Here is a 23,064-nt window from a genome sequence, read left to right on the forward strand (position 1 = left end):
CCTTTTGGGAGCTCACTGGCTTTGGGTTCCATCGGAACTCCGAAGTTAATCGAGAGGGAGGCTAGAGCAATCCCATGATGGGTGACCCACTGGGAAGTTGCTCGTGAGTTCCCAAAAACAAAACCGTGAGGGAATGTAAGCCCAAAGCGGATAATATCGTGCTACGGTGGTGGAGCGGGCCCGGGAAGTGGTCCTGCCCGGGCCAGGATGTGACAATTTGTTCTGGGAACTCACACAAGAACTTCCCAGTGGGTCACCCATCATGGGAGTGCTTTTGCGCGCTACTCGCGTAACTTCGGAGTTCCCATGGAACCCGAAGCCAGTGAGCTCCCAAAAAGTATCGTGCTAGGTAAGGATGAAAATATACATATAAGGATCATTTCCCTAGGCGATGTGGGATGTCACAATCCACCCCCCTTAGAGGTCCGACGTCCTCGTCGGCACACCACGGCCAGGGTTAGGCTCTGATACCAAATTGTCACATCCCAGCCCGGGGTGGATCACTTCTTAGGCCTGCTCCACCACCGTAGCACGATATTGTCCGCTTTGGGCTTACCATTCCCTCACGGTTTTGTTTTTGGGAACTCACGAGCAACTCCCCAGTGGGTCACCCATCATGGGATTGTTATAGCCCCCTTCTCGCTTAACTTCGGAGTTCCTACGGAACCCGAAGCCAGTGAGCTCCCAAAAGGTCTCGTGCTAGGTAGGAATGAGAATATACATTTAAGGATCACTTCTCTGGGCGATGTGGGATGCCACATAAATTCTTTTTATTAACTTTGTAATATTGGTTTAAAATATTACATTTTCGCCAAACCATATTACTAAGTGGCCAAATGAGAGTTTGAACCATATTATTGCTAACCCATTGTTAGGCTAATACCATCCATGTCCCTTAGTGTAGATAATATTATTTATTAAAAAAAAAAAAAAAAAGCGTTGTATTTTCATTTACTTTCATTACTAATGCAATGTTTAAATGCTTTTATGACACTTAGTACTATGGTCTAGTGATATTCCTCTTCACTTGTAAGTGAGAAGTCTTAGGTTCGATCCTCGTCCAAGGCGAATTTGAACCACATTAATGCTAGACTATTGTGAGGCTAACTGTACCCCATCTTCATTAATATAGATACGATCGTTTGTTAAAAAAAAAAAAAAATTATACTCATTAGTTTATTTCCTTTCATTACTTATGCAAAGAAAATAAATATGAAATTGTAATATCCATTAATTCATTGCTTTTCATTAATAGTGCTACCTGATAAGAATTTATTATGAATTATTTATGTCAAATTTGAAATATAAAACATTAATATGATAAGATAATAATGTAGTAAAATAATAATTTAATTTAACATATTGAGTGGAGAACAAAACTTTAAAAGATGTCGAAGTGCCATATCGTTTGTCAAATTTAAATTCATTTTTAAACTTTTTTTTCAAATTTTGTTCTCCATTTGGTTAACCTCACAATGAACTAATAGTAATGTAGTTCAAATTCGTCTTTGTGGAGAATTGAACCCAAGACCTCTCACTTACAAGTGAAAAGGAATACCACTAAATCGTAGTACTAAGTGGTGATGAAAACATTTGTTAATCACTAAAAATATTTGAAGCTGCTGCCAAATTTGACAACAAACTTACTTGCTGACATTCCATATTATGTCACAAAGGAATTGACATTTCAGTTGGAAAATATTAATATTATTTTTTATAACTGTTATTACTTTTTGACTCTTAATTTGATGATGCTCTACGAGATTTGACGAAAGATTGAGTTTAATGAACTCAGTTTTTAACCAAGATAATTATTTTTTAACTCTAACCCACTCACATATATTTATTGCATTAAGGTGGATTGAAGTCATTGCTCTCCTAAACCTATCTAATCCCAAGAAACTAAAGGTTCACCTCATTAAATTAAGGATAATACTTAAATTTCTTAATAAGGATACACATATCTCACTCATTACGATAACATATTTTTGTCGTCTAAATTTTATAATCGAAGTTGTTCCTTTTTACTCTTTGTTTGCTCATTTGAAGATCATTCCTACCAAAAATCTTTTGAATTGAAAATAGTTTGTGTTAAAAAAATGTATGGAGCAAATCAAACGTGTGAGTACCAAATAACTTGGATAACTAAACAATTTTTTATTCAAATAATATTTTAATATGGATGATCTTCAAATGAAGATTAAAAAAAATTAAATAATTTCGATTATAAAATTCATACATTTGAAAATATGTAATTTGCAAGAGAGTGAGGTGCATTCCTCAACAAAGGGATGCTAGATAAGGTACGAAGCATGAAACGATCAAAGATTTCATAGTCTAAATTGACAACCATCAAAACACGTCCTAAAAATTAAGCATAAAGAAAGAGCGAGTAAGAACCCCGATTGCTTGGAGGGCTGTCATGCCATTTAAAGGAATGGAAAAATTAGCAAAACGATTGATTTAGTAATACAAGTAACATGGAACGGGCTATCAGAGTAATTGCTCAAAAACTTGGAAGGCTTCTACTAATACAAAATTTAATTAAACCCAACTGAATAAACCTAAAGACCTTCTCGAGGTTACAGGCCCAAAGAGAAAAGTGACCAACTCGACCATATTAATTAATTACAATACGCTTTCAACCCGTTTCCCGCCCATCCAGTCCGAATTCGAGCTGCAAAGAATTCTGTTTCTGTTGACATCCAAAGTAATTCAATGTTCTTAAGCATTCAATCGATTTTGATGATTGGATTGAATTCTTGTGATTCACACTTTTTGCATTTTTCTGAATTTTTAGCCAAGTCATTTAGAAAAAACAGTAATCGCCACTTATTAAATTATAGGCTAATTGCTTATGCACCTGAGTCATGTTACTAATTCACGTGACTAAAGCAACTATCGTAAACAATCAGCATATTCAGTAGGAGACAGATTGAACTATTGTAGAAACGCTAGTGCAGCAATCCAGTTATAATTACTTAAATTAAATCATTGAAATGCATTTTAGTTAATGTTAGAAACTGACTCAACTGAGAGAAGATTGGTTCTTGTGATACTGATGTTGGATAAAGCACTCAATTCGTCGTTAGGAACATTTTCGTGCAGTTGATCCTAGATTTAGTTGGCTGCCTTATCTAATCAGTTTCTTGTATGCTGCTTGCTATGCTTGTTGTTTTATTCAGGTTTGAAGATTGGCATTCAGATAGATGGATTCTAAGTTTTCCAAGTTCTGAGGGAAGCGTCCGCTGATGATGGACGATATCCAAGAAGAGCGATACCATCTGCATGTAAATGCAGTTTTGAGGAGTAGTCGGAGAGGATCTCAAAACTTGAATGCTTGTGCAGTAGCAGCTTATCAGCAACAGAAAGATAGCAGCATAGTTAATGCATCCAGCTTCAGAGATTGTTGTGGAATCTTTTATCCATTCTTAGTATTTAAGAACTGAATTGGAAGTTCCTAGATGTACGAACCAGCTTAGCATGGTGGTTTTCTATTGATTTCAACTTAGCTTGATGGATTTCTAGATGGTTTTCTCTTGTAAAAACAATTTTCAATTAATTTGATTATTTGATTAGCTTGACCGTATTTCTCTGTCATTTCTTTATGATATTTCTAAATATGTTGTGACTAATACATTTTTAGTAGTCACAATAGTTTCTAATCTTAAGTCACGACCTTCGTTGTAATTGAAAGCCTGTTTTTTTTAAGTCTCTATATAATGTAGCTTGCGACATGTTGATACCAAAAGAAGGTCAAAGCGATAACTCAGATTAAAAAGCGAGTTAAATCAAGAGAAGCAAAAAGCACAACAGGCCCAAGAACCCTAAAAGGATCAGCTACCATGCATGCACAAGAGAGAAGGTCACACCATTTACGCGCGACCAAGATAGAGAACAAGACCCCTCATTCAACGTGTATCGTGCCTAACTCAGCCACTATGAGTTGGAAGAAAAAGGAAAGTTCATAATGATACAAGGACATATGGAATATTTGGACTTTATAAGTGATGCATCAACCACCTAAACCCCAAGCAATGTGCCTGTACTTGTCCTGAAATTTAGATTAAAGAAGAAATCGTATCCAAATTCCAAAGAGCAGATCCAGATATTTATATAAAAAGGTTCATTTATTTTCCTTGGTATTGGGGTAGGTTAAATTTATGTTTTGTACGCAATATTTAGACTTGAGTATTTCACAACATGTTTTTTAACACCCAAAATTTTCATCTTTTGGGATGTTTTGGAGCCCAGGGCAGATGCCCTTGATTGTATCCTTCACATCCAATGTTAATAGTCTATTAATGAACAATATTGGACTGCTCAAAGATGAGTAAGAATTTATACTCAAAATTCTATGCGGCTGATTCATGAAATTTCGTGCTAAAATTAAAATTGATTATTTATAAATCACTCTATATAGATCACCTCTACAAAAAAAAAATCAATTAAAACTAAACAAATAGATTATTAACAATGGTAAATAGATAAACATTCCTTCCTTTAGTCAATCAACTATCACAAACCTTCTATCTATTAAACGACCTTAATTTTAACTGATTATTTACAAAATGATATTTACATATTAATTCATAATCTAACCAGTTCCGATCCTAAACACGAAGTTTCTTGAGTTGGACACAAAAAGATTTGAATAAGAATTTATACTTATCTTGAGTAATCAAGTACTATTCTTTTTAATTGCTTTGGCACTAGATAGTTTAATGCAAACTGCATGTCCTTCATATATACACACATTTCTCCCACCACAATTTATTTATAGTTCAATTATTTTTCTTGGCAAAGAAAATAAAAAACATTTTGAGAACATTTGCATGTACACAGTACACCACCGTCTTTGGATTCTTGAGATCTTTTCCAATCAAGTGCTCTTTTTTTTTCTTTTTCTTTTTTTTCTAATACCCAAGTGCTTATTAAAAAATGCTAAAGTTCAGACCAACTTTTTAAATCCGTTTCCTTAGTGACTGAGCAAAGTATATATATTATGGAGCACAAGAACAAAGCAACGTTCATTTTTGCAGAAGGCTGCAAGAGTCCACTTACCTTACCTGCCTCTAAAAGAAAAATAAAAAAGGGCTTTGTGCGTACGGGCAAATAAGCCAAATGAACCAAAATCTTATGAGCATCTTCATGTCTATATATAATTATTAATATTTTACTTGCATTTTGTATCAAGTTACGATAATTCGAATCTTTCGTTAATGTATAATTACCAATGTGGCCTAATGGATTTTCTAAGTAAATCTTTCTCTAATATTGTAAGTAAATTAAGTTGTAAGCATTCAACAACAACAACAACAAAAAAAAAAAATTATTCTATTGCACTCAGTCTTACGCTAAGTTTTTCATTAACTCTAAGTACTCCACATCTCTTGAGGCTCTGACGTATTTGTAGGTCTTCGATTCACATTTCCGAATCACCTTAATCCATTTTCACTCATCTTATCTTCAATTACAGGTCACTCGTACTTTACCTTATACATCATCATTTTTTCGTGTGATTATACATCCAACGAAGCATTCTCATCTCCGCTAGCTACATTCATTTTTTGTACGTGTTGATGCTGGTAAATGCATTCATAGAAACAAAATGGTAAAAGCTTGTATGATTCTGGTTTTCAACGTCGACTAACTATCTTTGAAGTGATTTCACGTTCGAATCTGTTTCTTTGTCATTGTATTGAAAAAATAAAAGAGAAGGTAAATATTTCTGCTCAAATGATAATGTCCCAGTTACAACTTAAAAACCTTTTGCAACAACACAATTGTAGCAGAAAACCGACTAATATATGCTTTTGACATGAAAATAAGATAGATTTTGGCTTATGTTGTATCTTTTTAAAAGTAGAAAGGAATAGAATGCAATGTTCAGTGAAATAAAGCCGTTGTAGAAAGATAAAGAAATATATATAAATGAATACTGCATCTTAAAAAAAAAAAATTGCAGACAATAAATCGTGCATGCCCTACTGCATGTAACTACTACAAGAAAGCATGCATACCCTACAATGTCATTTTACGTATTATGTGGTTTTTATTTTGTAAATTTGACACACGTGTGTAATACTTCAATTTTCGATGGAGATGTTACATAGCTGCATTCTCAGCCTTGAAAAGCTACAAGTGTAAGAAAAGTATCGGTTGATAAAATGCAGATAATCATCTCATAGCTATTGGAAATGAATCAAATCAAATAGTTCTTATTCTCAATCTTTCTTCCTTGCTCCTATGCTACCAAGTGAGAAAAAATTGAGAAAAATCTGTCGCTTACAACCACGATGAATGAATTCCTTAAAAGCTAAGGAATAGTAATCAAATGCGAGAGAAAACTTGCTATCTCAGATGTTGGTCTCCTAATGAATGATTTCACAACATTGTGTATTTTTGCAACATTGATTCATATATGTGACGCCATATTAATTAGTTTGTTTAATGTACTTTCATGATTAAGTATTAAAATGAAAATTGGTTAGTTAAATTGTCGTTTGATAACCATTTCGTTTTTATTTTTTAAATTTTCAAACGAAATTGCAGAAAATATAAAAATTTGAAAACAGAATAATTAAGCACCGGCTCCTAAATTATGAATAAATGGCAAAATTTGTAAATAATCAGAAACATTATCCCTCCGATAAAAACCGATCGAAAAATCCCTTCCTGCTCTGCAGAGCAGCACTAGGCACGGTGGTCAGCCCTCTCAGGAACCCACGCTACTATTGCCCCCACAATCCATCCAACATCTCTCGGGCCCCAAGATCCCGCCACGCGGCCAACCTTGTCTTACGTAGCCCTGCTGACGTGTCCCCGCTCTCCCCACCTCTTTTTAAAACCCCTTTCAATTTTCCGGTCCCTTGTCATAAGAGTAAGTCAGTGACACTCTCTCACTCATCTCTCTCTCTCTCTCTCTCTCTCTCTCTCTATAATATTTCTTCACCATTTTCTCTTTCTAAAATCTTCATCAATTTCTCTCCTCTCTGTCTCTGGAAACAAACATGGCGACCCGCAAGCTGATCGTGGAAGTGTGCAACGCCAAGAACCTAATGCCGAAAGACGGACAGGGGACGGCGAGCGCCTACGCGATCGTCGACTACGACGGGCAGCGGCGGCGGACGAAGACGAAGCAGCGAGATCTCAACCCCGAGTGGGACGAGAAGCTAGAGTTTCTTGTCAACGACAGCGAATCCATGGCCACCGAGATGCTGGAGATCAACATCTACAACGACAAGAAGGCCGCCAAGCGCAGCACTTTTCTAGGAAAAGTAAAGATTCCGGGAAATACTTTTGTGAAATCTGATGCGGCGGCGCTGGTTTACTTTCCGCTGGAGAAGCGGAGCGTGTTTTCTCAGATCAAGGGCGAGGTCGGATTGAAGATTTATTACATTGACGAAGATCCTCCCGCGCCCCCACCGGCAGAGGAGGAGAAGAAGCAGGAGGCAGCGCCTGATACTCAGCCTGCGACGGAGGAGAAGCCGCCCGAGAATCCAAAATCAGAGGATCAAAATCCAGAGGCTGCTGCGGCGAAAGCAGAGGAAAAGAAAGAGGAGACTGACAATAAACAAGAAGAAAAGCCTAAGGAGGAGGCGAAACCGGAGGAGAAGCCGAATCCACCGGAAAAGGCTGAGGAGGCTTCAGCTGCTGCCACACCACCAGCTCCGCCGCCGGAGGTTCAAAATCCTCCAATCGCGTACGCAGTGGCGGAGAAAACAAAGCAAACGGAGAAAGAGAAGAACGCGCAAGTGATCAACGGCGGAATCAGCGAGCTCGAGCTTCAGCCGTTGGTTCGGGATCGGAGCCGGAACGCGTACGATCTCGTCGATCGTATGCCGTTCCTATATGTCCGGGTCGTCAAATCCAAGAGAGCAAATGCGGGTCCTACCAGCACCGAATCCGTTTACGCAAAGCTGGCGATCGGAACGCACAGCATCAAAACCAAGACTCAGATTGACGGCAAAGATTGGGATCAAGTATTTGCTTTTGACAAGGAAGGATTGAATTCGACGTCGCTGGAAGTTTCCGTATGGGCGGAGGCGCAGGAGAAGAAGGAAAACGAACCGCCGATTAAAACAGAGAGCTGCCTCGGGACTGTGTCGTTCGATCTGCAGGAGGTGCCGAAGCGAGTCCCCCCGGACAGTCCTCTGGCTCCTCAATGGTACACTCTGGAGTCCGAGAAGTCGGCGGGAAATGACGTCATGCTGGCGGTGTGGATTGGGACTCAGGCGGACGAGGCGTTTCAGGAGGCGTGGCAGTCCGATTCAGGCGGGTTGATACCGGAGACCCGAGCCAAGGTGTATCTGTCTCCAAAGCTTTGGTATTTGAGACTAACGGTCATCCAGACCCAGGATCTGCAGCTAGGTTCGGGATCCGAAGCTAAACCCAAGGCTCGAAATCCCGAACTTTACGTGAAAGCCCAGCTGGGTCCGCAGCTTTTCAAGACCAGTAGGACGGCCGTAGGGTCCACGTCCTCGAGCTCCGCCAACCCAACTTGGAACGAAGACTTGGTGTTTGTGGCAGCCGAGCCGTTTGAGCCGTTTCTGCTTTTGACCGTTGAAGACGTAACTAATGGGCAGTCTGTGGGCCACGCCAAAGTACACGTGCCGAGTGTCGAGAGGAGGATCGATGATCGAGCCCAGCCAAAGTCCATGTGGTTCAATTTGGTCGGCGACGAGACGCGTCCTTACGCGGGAAGAATACACCTGCGAGTTTGTTTGGAAGGCGGGTATCACGTGCTGGATGAGGCGGCGCACGTAACCAGCGATGTTAGAGCGGCGGCGAAGCAGCTTGCGAAACCACCGATTGGGTTGCTGGAAGTTGGTATTCGCGGGGCCACCAATTTGCTACCGGTGAAGACCAAAAATGGCGTGCGTGGGACCACCGATACTTACGTGGTTGCCAAATACGGGCCGAAGTGGGTCCGGACCCGAACCATTCTCGACCGGTTTAATCCACGGTGGAACGAGCAGTACACTTGGGACGTATACGATCCTTGTACGGTTCTCACTATTGGAGTTTTTGATAACGGAAGGTACAAGAGCGATGAAGCGGGAAAACCCGAGAAGGATATTCGGGTCGGGAAGATCCGTCTGCGGCTATCGACTTTGGATGTTAATCGTGTGTACATGAGTTCATATTCCCTTACGGTGTTGCTTCCTGGTGGGGCCAAGAAAATGGGAGAGATTGAGATAGCCGTTAGATTCTCATGCTCATCGTGGATTAGTCTGATCCAAGCTTACACGTCACCAATGCTTCCTAGGATGCACTACGTGCGCCCACTAGGTCCGGCGCAGCAAGATATTTTGAGGCACACGGCTATGCGGATTGTTACGGCTCGGCTTGCAAGGTCCGAGCCGCCTTTGGGACAAGAGGTGGTTCAGTTCATGTTGGATTCGGACACACACGTGTGGAGCATGAGGAGAAGCAAGGCCAATTGGTTTCGAGTGGTGGGGTGCCTGTCACGTGTGGCAACTTTGGCCCGTTGGCTCGATGGAATCCGCACGTGGATGCACCCGCCCACCACTGTTTTAGTTCACTTGCTGCTTGTGGCGGTTGTGGTTTGTCCGCACTTGTTGTTACCCACCGTGTTCATGTACGCCTTCTTGGTCCTACTGGTACGGTCGCGGTATCGTCAACGGGGCCCACATAATATGGACCCAAGGATGTCGTACGTCGATGCGGTGAGCCCGGACGAGCTGGATGAGGAGCTCGATGGGTTTCCGTCCACGCGACCGGCGGATATAGTTCGTATCCGATATGATCGACTGCGAGCCCTCGGAGGTAGGGCCCAAACACTTTTGGGAGACGTGGCAGCCCAGGGGGAGCGTTTGGAAGCCCTGTTTAATTGGAGGGACCCAAGGGCAACGGGAATATTTGTGGTGTTTTGCTTGGTAGCTTCTTTGGTGTTTTACATGGTTCCTTTCAAGGCCTTTGTGTTAGGGTCAGGGTTCTACTACTTGCGCCACCCACGGTTCCGTGACGACATGCCGTCGGTTCCGGTAAACTTTTTCCGGCGATTGCCGTCGCTCTCTGACCAGATTATGTAGGGTGATCCGTCTGTATGGGGTGTATTTTTTGTTGCACTCTCTTGGTGAAGTACGTAGTTACTCGTTAAGTTGCTAGCCGCAAGCTGATGATGTATTATTTTTGTTTTTTTTATTATTTCTCATGGGTATTTCATATGAAGATTTTTTTTTTTTTTATTAATTAGTTGAATTGAACTTGAAATAATGCGTGAAAAAGGTGGAAGAAAAATGGCCGTTGTTGTCTATGGGGTGTGGACTATATAATTAATTTACTCTGACTGCGATTTCATCTAAATTCAAAATTAGGTTTAGGTTCCAGAAAATGCAGAAATGCAGGCAACGGTCTAAATCCACTTTTAAAGTTGGCTAATCGGTGAACAAGCTCTAATTTCCATGTTTTTTTTTAATCTCCCTAGCGGGTTATAGCATTGAAAAACATTAATTTAAGAGTAATGCTAAAGAGACTAAATTTTTAAGAAAGCATTTTTGTTTAAGTGTTGATTAACGTGTTTATTTCTTATTGATGACACATCATTTGATTTGCACATTTGGTTGACCTAACATTGTCCTTAAATGGAAACTAATTTTGGACAGGCAAAGTTTAATGATTCAACCAAAAATTTCGAGTAAACTCTCATAACTCGTACTTGAAACTTTTTTTAATAAATACGTTATTATGTATTGTTGGATGCTAATCCTAAACCCTAAATCAAATAGTGATCGCTATCAAAAACTCGATGCAAAAGTGAATGATCTTAACTAATAAAGTTGATAACCTCTTACCAGAAAATAATCCCCTAATTGAAATATTGGTCTCGAGTCATCCCAGCACAATTGCATATGATCCATGGACTCAAAACAAATATTTGAGGCCCACTCAATTGTAAGGCTAAGAATTGTGTTGAACAAGAAAAAACACCCTAAACAGAAAATAGAGGGGCAATATAATGTGTTCAATTGCTTGTTTAGTGCCCCGCCCAGACGCCTAAGTTGCCCGCCACACCACTACCACCTTTTAGAATTCTGTATAAAATATTTAAAAAAAAACCCCAAATTTCAAAAAATCATGTAGAACACTAATTAAAAGCATACAATTTATTCCTTTTGGCTAAAGGAATCATCTGCATTGTTGTTTCTTGAAGTTCCTTGTGGAGAGGAGTTTCGTTAACAAAGATTTCAACCTCCTAGACCCGGGTCCGGGCCTTAAAACGCCATAGTTTTCACTCTGCAAACTCGAGCATACATTTTGCGTCTTCCCATTACTCCCAGAACACCACCCCCCATAAGCAAATTGTCCACGACGTCGTTTAAGAAGTTCACGATCGATTTTGTTTAGAACCGGGGCGTTTTTCTTGAACTTTCGAGCAAATGGACGGTTGCTTAGAATCATTCTTCTAAAATCTCTGAGTCCAAGAGACCTCGGGTGCTGCTTTGGAGGTGTATCCCATGTAATGTAGTGAAGGTCATGATTGACCGTGGTGTTCTTGTAGTATTCGGAGTTGCATATTACGGTTTGGAAGTAGCCTTCCGGTGATGAGACAAAGTTAGTGTAGTAGAGGAGGAGAGTCCTTGGCAGATTGTCCCACCCTACTATGCAGTACTCGGAAAAAGATCTTGATAAAATTGTCCAAGCTGAACCTGGATTGAAAGCAAGACACAATTATCAATATAAATAAGTGTATATGGTCATTTTAGTAAGAGCGTTGCTATTCAAACCACATTAGCGGCCATATTGCCAACGTGGGCAGTACAAAAGCTTCTTTCTATTAGTAAAAGAAATCTCAAATTTAGACCGTAGTACTATTCATTTTCACTCGTAATGAGAGTTTTTAGGTTCTATTTTTGCCGAATGCGAATTCAAATTAAATTATTGTAACTAACCCATTATAAGGCTTAATCTGGTATTAAAAAAAATAAAGGAAGCTCAAATACATAACCCTAGAGGCACTCCAAACCAATATTTTACAATTTTAATTAACAAAATGAGAGTGCGTTCAATATTTTTTTAATACAATATATAAACTTCCATATTTGCAAGCCATTGATATATTTATGTGTTTAATAAACAAGCGTATATATTGGAAATTACTCCTTCAAAGAATCTATAGAAGCAAGATAACACGTGCATTCCCAGTAAATTAAAGGCCTTATCATTTAAATGTGTGGTGCATGCAGATTGCAGGTGTCTGGTTGTCTGCCATAGCTCTGCTGTCTCTTCAACGCTTATTACTCTTTTTGGTTAACCAGTGCTTATTACTCGATCTACACCATATTACCACATGCAGTAAAAAGAGTTCAACCAGAATTAACCCCCAAAACAAGAAAGTTTCTTAACCAGGTTAATTAAGAAAATGTTGGGTTTAAAATTAGGAGCATTAGCTAAACGATCAGTTTTCAAATCTCAATCTCAATCATTGAAATGATTTATTTTTAATGTCTGCAATATCTTCTTGCAATATCGCCAAATATTTTATGGCCATGTTGTCGATATTCAACTTTAAACAATTTAGAAATTGAGATTGTATATCTGATTAGCCAATATCTTTTCAAACTTCTAACGTTTTTGTGTTGCGATTAAGGTGTGTGGAGTGTTGAACAGTAGTTTGGTCCAGCCGACAATGGTTAGGTGGAGAGAGCAAAAATGCCAAAGCATGTTCTTCAGAAACGTGATGCATACAATATCATGATAAATATGAACTGTCACACAAACCTACCCCAAGAAGTGGAAATAAAGAAAAGGGTGAAAAGGACATCTGAAGCATGCCCCAAACGAAAAGACCACAACTTACTTATAATCCATAAATTTAATCATATCTTTCGTCTTGTTATGGACTCATCATGGGTTCCAACTGGAATGTTCTCTACCCTAGTTTTTTTATTGACTTTTAGATAAAGAAGCTTAATGTTGACCTATTGATTTTTCTGCCTAAATTGTTATTGAAATTTGTATAACTTTTCATTTTGATTTTAAGTTTAAAATCCATAAAAACGATTCCAAATAGGAATGTGATATCCACACATCCCTATTTTACTTCTCACACACTTTTTTAATTTTCGATCGTCGGATCGAATGAATTGGGGTGCGATATCCACACATCCGGTTTTACTTCTCACACACATTTTAAATTTTCAGCCGTCGGATCGGATGAATTGAAAAAGATCAATGGATAGAAATTATCAAGGAGTGTGTGAGAAGTAAAATGGAATGTGTGGATAGCACACTCCTTCCAAATATTGTCAATCATTTTGGTCATTCTGTGAAAAATTTCCATTAAATTGAAGAAACTGTCAATTCAAGTGGAAGAGTTGCTTTGATAAGAATACCCTCAATTTAACAGAAGTATTTCACAAAATAACCAAAATAATTGACGGTGGATAATCTCAATGATCACTTCCATCAATTTTAAATCTCAGAGACCAAAGTGAAAAGTTATGCTAATCTCAGAGACTATTCTAACTGAAAAAAACCCTTTACATATATATATATATATATATATATAAGTATTCTATTTGGATGATAGAGATATGATATAAGTGGTGGAAGGAGATATACAATACATTGAAAAATTAATAATCAATTAGTACTAATTAATACTTGGTTCATTAAAATTTGATAAATGGCTACCTTTAAATAATGCACTTTTTTCTTAGCTAAGGAAAACTAATCCTCAATTAGTATGACGAATTTGTAAGCGGTGAATTGTCATAGTGGTTAAGGCATTCTTCTTCAACCAATTATTCTCTGGTTCAAACCCTCCTTTATAGCTTCTAATTTAGTGTAGTAACATCGCTTGTATTTGGAAAAAAAAAAAAAAGTAGGAAGAATTTGCTCATTCAGTTTTAAGATTCTGGCATCTAAACTAACCTTGACATGTGCACTTCATTTTATAAACAGGAAAAGTACTTAACAGTACTTAGCAAGTTCAAGATTTGATTTATATAAACCCTATACAAAATGCATAAACCACATGCGTGTTGTTCAGAAGTTCACGTGATACTGCAGTACCATTACCCACAAATAAAAGCAAAAGATATCTATTTGCTACTGGTTTTTCTCTAATTTGTAATTATCAACTTAATTAACGAAATTAATAATTCTTAATAAGAAAAGATTTGGGAGATGGGGTTGAACCTGTGTAAAGCTTGAAAGCAGTTGGGAGAGCCCTTTGTTTAATTACCCACCACAACTCTGATTTATTGAGGCTGTACAGTCCTGGGTCTATTATCATTGGCTTACCTCTCTTATTCCTGCAAGACCAGTAATTAGTTTTAACAATGTACAAGTACGGAAGTACTAATTGTTCTTTTAATCAGAGCGATAATTCTATTTTAATCTTAACAACAGCGGAGAACGAGTACATTGTTCTAGTCAAACTTAATTAGTTTAGTGCTAAACAAAAATTGTAGGCGATGAAATTACTAAATTAAACAAAAAAAAGGAAAGACTCACAGCTTCCAACCCAAGCGACTGGTGTGCTGTATAAAATTGAGATCTCTTGGCAAATCAGAAAACGCATGGATCATATCTGAAATTAAACAAATTTTAATAAAATTAATTAAGTAAAAATGTAAGGATGCAAGAAATTAAGTAAGAAAAACCCCAACACAAAAAAATAATTTAATTGCAGCAAAAACAAAAAATAAAAATTAAATTAAATTAAAAAATTAAAAAAAAGCACTCACCATACCATCTTGAGTGATTAAAGGATAATCAGAAGCACTGAGATTGATAAACCAATCCCAATCCCAAGTCCTCAAGAGCAAAGACAACGCATGAAGAGTAGTAGCAAGCATTGTTGGTCCTCTATAAGTGACCAAATTAGGTTTTCCCAAAATCCAAACATTACCAACTTGCCCAAAAACTGGATCTCCAGCCACGAAGTCAGCAATGTCCCTGTGCTCATCTTCTGGTGCACCGTAATCCATGTGGATTAGATAGTAATTTCCAGGATGGTATAGGGCGTACAGCATGCGTTTTAGCTTCATGGAATCGCCCTTGGATGCAGAGATTAGGTAAGCAAATGTCACTGGATATGGCTTGGTGTTGCTGGTGTTGGATATGGTGGTTAAGTTGAAGTAGTTTATGACCGGCTTGAAGTTGTGGATGGGGATTTTTAACCTCGTTGGGATGTATAGGAGAGAGAAGAGAACTGAGGTTAGGAGGAAAGATATCACACAAACTTTGATGGCCATTGCTGAAGATTTTGGGCATGGATGAATGTTTAGAGAGAAAGAGAGAGAGGGTAGTTAAAATGGTTAAGGAGAGAGTGCTAATTGCAAAGCTAATGAGGTTGGAGAATAAAATAAAGGAGAGATTGGGAAGTGTGTGGGGGAGAGGGGGGGGGTTAGATAAAAGTTTGGGTTCCTTGCTTTGAAGAGAAGGCGATGCAGATGTATGATGTATCACTCAGTCTATTCTTGTTGGGTGAGGAGAGACCTTTTAAGGCTTTAATTAGTATTCTGTTGAGGCGTTTGTTAACTGGCTTAGCTTTTGAGCAATGACAGGAACTTGATAAAATGATGACTTTTATGATATGAGTACACCTGTTATTATATTGTTTTATGCGTATAATATAATTATATGTGTAGGTTTTTCCACATAACATTGTACATTGAGAAAGAATATCACACTAACAGTGTATCTGTGCTATGTAAATTGTTTAAAACACTAAAAGAATGGTCAGTTTCAGTTTAGTACTATTTAGGCTTGTTTGATGCCTTGGATAGGTTTTGATTTGACTGTGTAACTCATAATATTTACATTATGGTTTGGTGAGAGATTTCCAAGTTTCATGTGATTGAGGCCAAGTTAATGAGAAATGAACTACGAATTATTATATACGAGAAAGACATGTGGGAGAACTTTACAAATGACTAGTTGGAATGAGTCATTTACAAATTCATCATACATGCCCTTGCAAGTGCTCATGATGAATATTTGTAATTTCCTCTAACATTTTGTAGTCTGTTCTGTATCAACCTTTTGATTGTATTTTCAGGTATGTTGAAGTAAGAATTGAACGTAATCCACGTAGAGTTGTTTCGCCGGTTTTCTCAGGAGAGCCTTTAAGAGAGTAAAGTGCAGAGTCTCTAAAGAAAGGGTGAGGGAGCCCTTTGGACACAACCTCATTTTTTTTTGTTGACGTATTTCTATGTTAGGCCCAAAACGAAGCCCAAAAATACGAGGCCCAAGCCATGTTGTGAGGCCCAAACCATGTACCAACAAAATGTATAGAGTAGCAGTTCAACTTGACCTTATCATTTCCTGGTAAGTAGTTGGAACCTGGAAATTGAACATCCCCCCAAATATTGTTGAAGGGCAACCCTGTAATTATGTTTGCCCTAGAAGGAGTTAAGGGTAAGTCAGTGGTTAAACCAAACAATCATCTCTTTCTTTTTTTTTTTTCTTTTTTTTTATAAATTGGGTTGCTTGTTTTATTACTAACAACACATAGTTACAAGAGAGAGGCCCACATACAACACAAACACAACAACAAAAGTATGGACCTCCAAAGTACAACAAAACCAAGCTCAACAGAAAACCAAAAAAAACCAAACAACTTGCAACCTCTGCCGCTGCTGCCATCTGAAGGACCTCTAGACTCGAACCAATTGCCCCGAAAACAAGCCAAATCGAGCCCCCAAAGTGGATAAAAAGAAGGCTCCAACAACCGCCAAAGAGCACATCGAAGATTGGCAGCACAAATCGAAGGAAGCTTGCAGGAAACAACCTACGAGCAACAAAGGCAACCAGGCCAAGTTGAGGCAAGAAGGTGGTGCGAACATCCAAGCATCAAAAAAATCCGAAACTCTACACATCTCCCTCCTAAACAGGAATCGCGAAGATTTGCGTTCACTGTGTGGATTAGTGGAAGTCGATCTAGAGGATGAGTAGCACTAGAGGAGTGAGCCAAGTGGAAAGGGTAGGATGTGGAGTGATGAAAATTAAGCAGGTGGAGGGAAAAAGAAAGGAAGAAAGGGAGTTGAGGAAGGGAAACCAAAGGCAGCAGAGAGAAGAGGAGAAGGTCGAACCAACAAAAAGGTAGAGGAAAAATCAAGCAGGGACAAAAGGAAAGAAAAGGAAAACAAGAGGAGCAAGGGGCTACCACCAACCCTAGCCATAGCTAGGATCAGTGGAAGGGAGGAGGAAAACAGAAGCTGGATATGCACTCACATGCGGGCGGTGAGAAGAACTTTCATGAAGGAAAGGAGAACTCTCACGAAGGAGAGAAAACTAACAATCATCTCTTTCTTTTGAACAAATTAAACAACTTCTTTTCCTTACTGCTGCACATTTTGTGAGGGGTATTGGCGCTATCCCCACACTCTTTTTATCTCTCACACCATTCTCAAATTTCAGTCATCGGATCGAATGAATTAAAAAAGATTAAGAAACATAAACTAAAAAAGGGTGTGTAAGAAAAAAAATGTAGCCCAACTGCCTCACGAGGGAAAACACAGGGCCAGAAAGTTGGTTTAACTCTTGCGGATCACGTCACCTTTGCTGACCTGCCTAATTAGCAAAACCTAAACGCCCATGTGGAGCTAGCCAACCCATGATGCAAAGAGAGAGGGAAAGAGCGAGAGTTGCGTGACTAACAAGTTAATCTTACTGAAGAAAAATTGACGAAGTATTAAGGCAGACTTGATCAGTCTGTCGTATTTTTAAATCGATTTGTTGAATCTTGGAGCCAAAGGAAGCGAAGGAAATCACATATATCTAACAAGAGAAAGCAACAGTAGAATTGGGAACAATTGACTTACATATATTCTTGTATACACATCAACACGCTTTCTCTCTCTCTCTCTCTCTCACACAACATTTCTTGTTACTCCTTTCAGATGATTAGAATAACAGATTCCTTGCAGTTTACCTCTTTCGAAATCATTTTCGTCTGTCTTCGTTGATCTTGATTCATCCGGTTCGGTTTCTGTGGATGCAGACGCAAGAACGTTTAATTCAAAGTGCGGGAATTTTCAGTGCATCTGATTTTGTTGAAACTTGGAGGCAAAGAAAGTGGTAGAAACCTTCCTAGAACTTCTGTAAGAGAAAGGACAGTTGATTTCGGAATTTTGAAGCCATTAAGATATGTGAATCGAGTTATGGCAAGTTTGGAGACTACCAAGAACATCCACGTACAAGTTCAAGAAGCAGAACTCAGACCTTCCTCCATAAACCTAATCAAGGTTCTCTCTCTAATCTTTCTTTCTCTGGCTCTCATCTCTGTCACCAATTTATTTCTTCTTTCTTGCTGCATCTTTCTTCCCAATATCGATTTTCTCGGTCTTCTTTGATCTTCTTGTTAATCAATACATTGGACTCATTTTCTAATTTCTGTGGATGCAGACGCAAGAACCTAGCAACTTTCCACCCGAAACAACGACAGCCGGACAATTTCTCAGGAGGCTCTTTAAGCTTCTTTTTTACTTGCACTTGATCCTCATCACGATCTTCATAATCTTCCTTACGCTCTATGGCCTCATCTTCAACACTCGCACTCACCATTTCCGACCCCTTGAGTATTACCCTCCATTGCTCACTGCAATTGGGTGCTCTGCAATTTTTTCTTTCATATGGCAGTGGATCACTAGCTCAAGCCCTTCCAAAGCCTTCAAGGCAGCGTTCTGGCTTAGCCCTTTGCTAACATGTGCGGTCGGTGTACTACTCATAGACATAAGTTCTCCTGCGAGTTTGGCTGCAGGTGTGGTTGCAATCGTTTGTGCCGTCGTTCAGTCTCTGTATGCCTGTTGGGTCAGTCCCCGTTTTGACTACGCAATTCGAGTTTTATCAGTTTCCACTGCCTTTCCTACTCCGAAGACTACAACATTAGTCATTCGATCAATTTCCGTCAGCATTCTTTACTCGTGTCTCTTGGTGTCCGGCATTGGAAGAGCCACTGCTATCAGGAGTAGTTGGAAAGTCCTGTTCATCGCACTAATCTTGCTAAGCATGGCATGGACGATGCAAGTAATCAAGAACACGCTGCTAGTTACTGTCTCGCGAATCAAGTATATGAACTTCACATTTGGAACAGAGATTGACACGAATGAGGCTTTTCGTGACACCATTAAGCACTTGACTGGGTGTATCTGCATCGGCTCCATCTTGGTCCCGGTTCTTGGGGTTATCCGTGGTTCAGCCCGAGCCATGAAACTGACTGCAGGGGATACAGACGAGTTTCTGTTTTCGTGTGCCAACTGCTATTCAGGAATGGCTTCGACGCTGGTGATGTATGGGAATCGCTGGGGTTTTGTGCACGTAGGAGCGTACAATAAGGAGTTTGTGCAGGCATCGTCGGATACTTGGGAGATGTTCGGGAACGAAGGACTGAAAGAATTAATCGACTGGGATCTCACCGGATCGTTCTGTTTTCTTTCAGGGGTGGCAGCAGGTGCAATCTGCAGCCTAGTGAGCGGGACTTGGGCTCTTATAATTCACAAGAGCTATGCTACAGAAGTTTTAATATACGCATTCTTCATCGGATACTTCATGGTACTTATCCTTCCTCAGTAAACTTAGCAATATCAAAACACTAATGTGTTTTAACTTTGTCTTTGATGTATGTGATTCAGTGTAGGGTTGCTATGGCATGGCCACAAGCATGTGTCTCGTCTTACTACGTGGCGTATGCAGAAGATCCGCGGAGCATTAGATTTGATTCGACCATACCTGCTCGTATTGAAGAGCTCCGGAGATTTCAGGCATAACAATTGCAAGCTAAGCTATCAACAAGTAATCAAGCCTATCGCAGCAGCAGTCGACTAGAAAGACTCATTCTCAAATCATTCAAGAGGCATATATCAGAAAGTACCATAACAGAAATAGATCAGACGAGCTAAACATGGAAACTTGTAACTTTCGTGTTTGTATATGTCGAAAATCTTAGACTACATCTTACCAGACCATGAAACTAAGTACGTAGCATTTTTCTGTTGATTATACTACATTTTCCAAACTAAACTGCGATCTGTACATAGAAATTTTACGAAGATATAACAGGTACATGCAATCCTCTTTGTTTCTCCATCAAACTTCATATATTCTTGTTGAGCACTGTATAAAATGACCGTAAAAGTAACATCACCCAGTTTTCTGCAAATGATATGTAGTTCTGAACATTCAACGTGATTAAGAGCACATTAAAACTGAGGAAAAATACCATTTAAAAGTAAATGAATTAAATTCGATACTACTACACTTCAATGTTAACTCATCGTGTAATCAGTCACAAAAAATTCGAGAAGGCTTCATGACTAATACAAGTTACTTGCACATACAACAAATCCAAGGAAGATAAACGAACCAGTAAGGTCATCCTAGATGCCCGCGGCCACCACATTCTCCACACATAATGTTGCCACTTCCCCCGCAACCTACATGGAGCAACTATTGCGTTAGCATACTCTCATTGGCCATACATACTCAAATCAACAATATAAAACTTTAATATTTGACAATCAAGTGCAAGCATCTTTTTCTTTTTCAAGTCAACTATAAACTCAGTTAAGAGAAGATAAGCTAATTACCTAGGCAGCGAACTTTGACAATAATACCCTGGCTCTCCAATATTGAATCAACATACAGGCCTGAACCAGAACAAGTGGTGCAAAGGACTGCACCTTTGGCTTCACAATCAATGCATCGTGGTTTGTTTCCAATGAATTTCTCGGTCAAAGATATCCCAACAGGTTTCTCAATTCTCTCTTCCGGTACAGACTTGTCATAACAAAACAGAGATTCAAGACTACTTCTTTGTTTATCCGCATCATCCAGCTGAGCACCCAGACTACAAGATCAAATAAATGCTGTAAGAGATTTAGACTCACGATAAACATATTATGGACGAATAGGCACCCCAAATTTTAACTAGTAACAGAAGTGCAAGTCTTCTGTCTTCGATCTGTACAATGTGCAAACAGCTACTGGCATATTCATGCACACTAAGAAATAGAACTCTAGATAGAATAAACTATTTAAAGAGCCAAATTAAATTGTACTATATGTTGAAATAGACTATTCGTGAGAAGGAAAAGCAACCAGCAATCTGTTACAAAGAAAGTCAACATATATTTGCGTTAAGCACGCACCCAAGTGTACATTGATTGATTATGTTACTCCATCCAAATTCATTACCTTATTTCATCATTTTCCGTCAATCATGTGACATTCTCACATTTCCCTGGTTTTACTCATTCAGGCTAAGAAATCATCTCAATGCACAATTTATGTAGTTAAAGAACAAAAAAAAGACCCCTAACAAGCTTTGATATTTTCCTAGGTAAAGGCTTCCTTTCAAATAAGACAGTATAATTTCAACTGTTTTAAACAACTCTTCGTCAATTGGAACTCAACGCAGACTTGCAATCTCGGCAAGGCCTTGAAGCTTCCTCAAAAAATTATCTTGACCTCATCTTTTGATAAAAAGACACCCCTTTTCATTTCCTTCCAATCCCAAACTTCAACATTCCTCCTAGATATGCACGTGCACATTCTTAAAAATGACAGAAGCTGAGAAAAGCTTATACGCCATCAATCGAAAAACCTTGGTTATAAGGACCAAATGCTATACGAGGTTATGGAATTATAAACTTTGGAGATTACGAATCAAATCTGTGAAAACATAAAGTACACACGAACCAGACGAGCCTCAAATTAATAAATGAACTTACTTCAAATCCATTACCGTTTAGAAACAGTCAAAATTAAGATTTTAATACAAAATCATTTAGCTGTAACAACAACAGCAACAAAGCCTTCGGCTGTATGAACCCTAAAACGCCAGTGCGCTCAGTTTGCGCTAAGTTTTAGCTCCCAATACCCCATGTCTTCTGTTAACATTCCAAATGTCCAGCCAACATCAATTTGTACGAGTCATTTGGTGGAACTTCCACATTAATCAATAGTAAAATTCAACCAACACTAGAGGTTGATCACTAAAAACGTAGCCAACCCACAGAAACAAAAACAAAAATTGATACAAAATTAAACCATCAAACTAAAAAGAAATTAAAAACAAATAAACAGCTCAAAATACAAAAATTTCCAGGGAAATAAAATAATATGAAGGAAAAGTGATAGAGGTGAAGAAACAGAGGCCTACCCCATGTGAAGAAGAAGGAGAAACAGAGCCGTTGGGAGAGATGGCGGCAGCAAATTTGGCGATCGACCCACCACGTTTGTGATGAAACCCAAATGACAACTTGTCATGGACACTCAATCTTGTCGAAGAAACAGGGACGAAAGTAATCAAAGACGCCATACTTGCAGCAGCAGAAGCAGAACCCATATGATCAAATTTTGAATCTTTGATGTCAAATATCACATAGAGAAATTACAGGGAGGGAATGAGGGAGAAGAAAATGCTTCGGTGTAATCGACGACGACGAATTGGGTTGGGAAAGTCTCTCCAGTTTGGTTGGTTGGTTTCTTGGTGTTATCGAATAGTTTTCTTTGGGGTTTGAGGATGGCAGATGGGTCAAGCTTACATGTTTTAGCCCAAGTTTTTTAAAGATTTTCTTTTTGGGCCGAGCTCGGCCCAATAAGTAGTACTATCCGAACATCACCGGTTTGATTAATGCTTCTTAAACAGGTTGTGTTTGAAATTCTCGGAATCAAATTTTCTTTCCAATTTCGAAAACATTTTTGAATTTTTGGAATCGGTTTGATACCAGGAATCTTTTTAACATAATTCAGATTTCATATAATTTACAAGCTTAAAGAAGCTTTCATCTTTTTTTTTAGTAACGACAAAAAAAATCATCATGCGTTCATTCTTTTTTTCATTTTTTTTATTACAAAAATGTGCTCAACTTCATGTTCTTGCTTTTTCGTTTATCTTTCGTATTTTCGATACTTTTTAATCTAACGAGTAAGGCTTATGTGTTCTTGAATAAGTATAACTTTCTTTAAAATTAAATAATCTTTCTCTTGCCGTCAAGGGTTTCTTGATTATGAAAGTTTATCAAATTTAATAATCTTTTGAATATAGGAGTTATCCACTCCAAGGCTATATGTTAGAAAATGGTT

At 38.8% G+C, this 23,064-nt stretch overlaps 4 protein-coding genes across 7 annotated transcripts; 2 read left to right on the forward strand and 2 right to left on the reverse strand.

Annotated features, from left to right (window-relative positions):
- Positions 1-6,872: 6,872 nt before the first annotated feature.
- Positions 6,873-10,214, forward strand: LOC103935012 (FT-interacting protein 7). The gene has a single exon (XM_009344781.3). The coding sequence runs from the start codon at positions 7,014-7,016 to the stop codon at positions 10,056-10,058; it is 3,045 nt and encodes a 1,014-aa protein (XP_009343056.2). The 5' UTR covers positions 6,873-7,013; the 3' UTR covers positions 10,059-10,214.
- LOC103935004 (beta-glucuronosyltransferase GlcAT14A) lies at positions 10,176-15,500 on the reverse strand. Its single transcript, XM_048568104.1, has 4 exons — positions 14,726-15,500; positions 14,488-14,563; positions 14,170-14,285; positions 10,176-11,675 (listed from the first exon to the last, which is right to left on the reverse strand). Exons 1-4 carry the CDS (start codon positions 15,228-15,230, stop codon positions 11,155-11,157), a joined length of 1,218 nt encoding a protein of 405 aa, XP_048424061.1. The 5' UTR covers positions 15,231-15,500; the 3' UTR covers positions 10,176-11,154.
- Positions 15,501-17,726: 2,226 nt separating this feature from the next.
- LOC103935000 lies at positions 17,727-20,023 on the forward strand. The gene is made up of 3 exons (XM_009344769.3): positions 17,727-18,224; positions 18,385-19,530; positions 19,611-20,023. The coding sequence occupies exons 1-3, from the start codon at positions 18,141-18,143 to the stop codon at positions 19,743-19,745; spliced, it is 1,365 nt and encodes a 454-aa protein (XP_009343044.2). The 5' UTR covers positions 17,727-18,140; the 3' UTR covers positions 19,746-20,023.
- Positions 19,881-22,466, reverse strand: LOC103935003. 4 transcript variants are annotated; one of them, XM_009344772.3, is made up of 4 exons: positions 22,139-22,466; positions 20,565-20,824; positions 20,342-20,411; positions 19,881-20,091 (listed from the first exon to the last, which is right to left on the reverse strand). In XM_009344772.3, the coding sequence occupies exons 1-3, from the start codon at positions 22,243-22,245 to the stop codon at positions 20,350-20,352; spliced, it is 429 nt and encodes a 142-aa protein (XP_009343047.2). In that variant the 5' UTR covers positions 22,246-22,466; the 3' UTR covers positions 19,881-20,091; positions 20,342-20,349. The 4 variants fall into 4 exon arrangements, with proteins under 4 accessions (XP_009343047.2, XP_009343046.2, XP_048424062.1 ...); XM_009344771.3 differs by having other exon boundaries at positions 19,881-20,130; XM_048568105.1 differs by having other exon boundaries at positions 19,881-20,149.
- Positions 22,467-23,064: the final 598 nt, after the last annotated feature.

The sequence above is a fragment of a genome, unplaced genomic scaffold (assembly GCF_019419815.1).
Source record: "Pyrus x bretschneideri cultivar Hongxiangsu unplaced genomic scaffold, Pyrus_bretschneideri_v1 Contig47, whole genome shotgun sequence".
In the NCBI taxonomy this organism is placed as follows: Eukaryota; Viridiplantae; Streptophyta; class Magnoliopsida; order Rosales; family Rosaceae; genus Pyrus; species Pyrus x bretschneideri.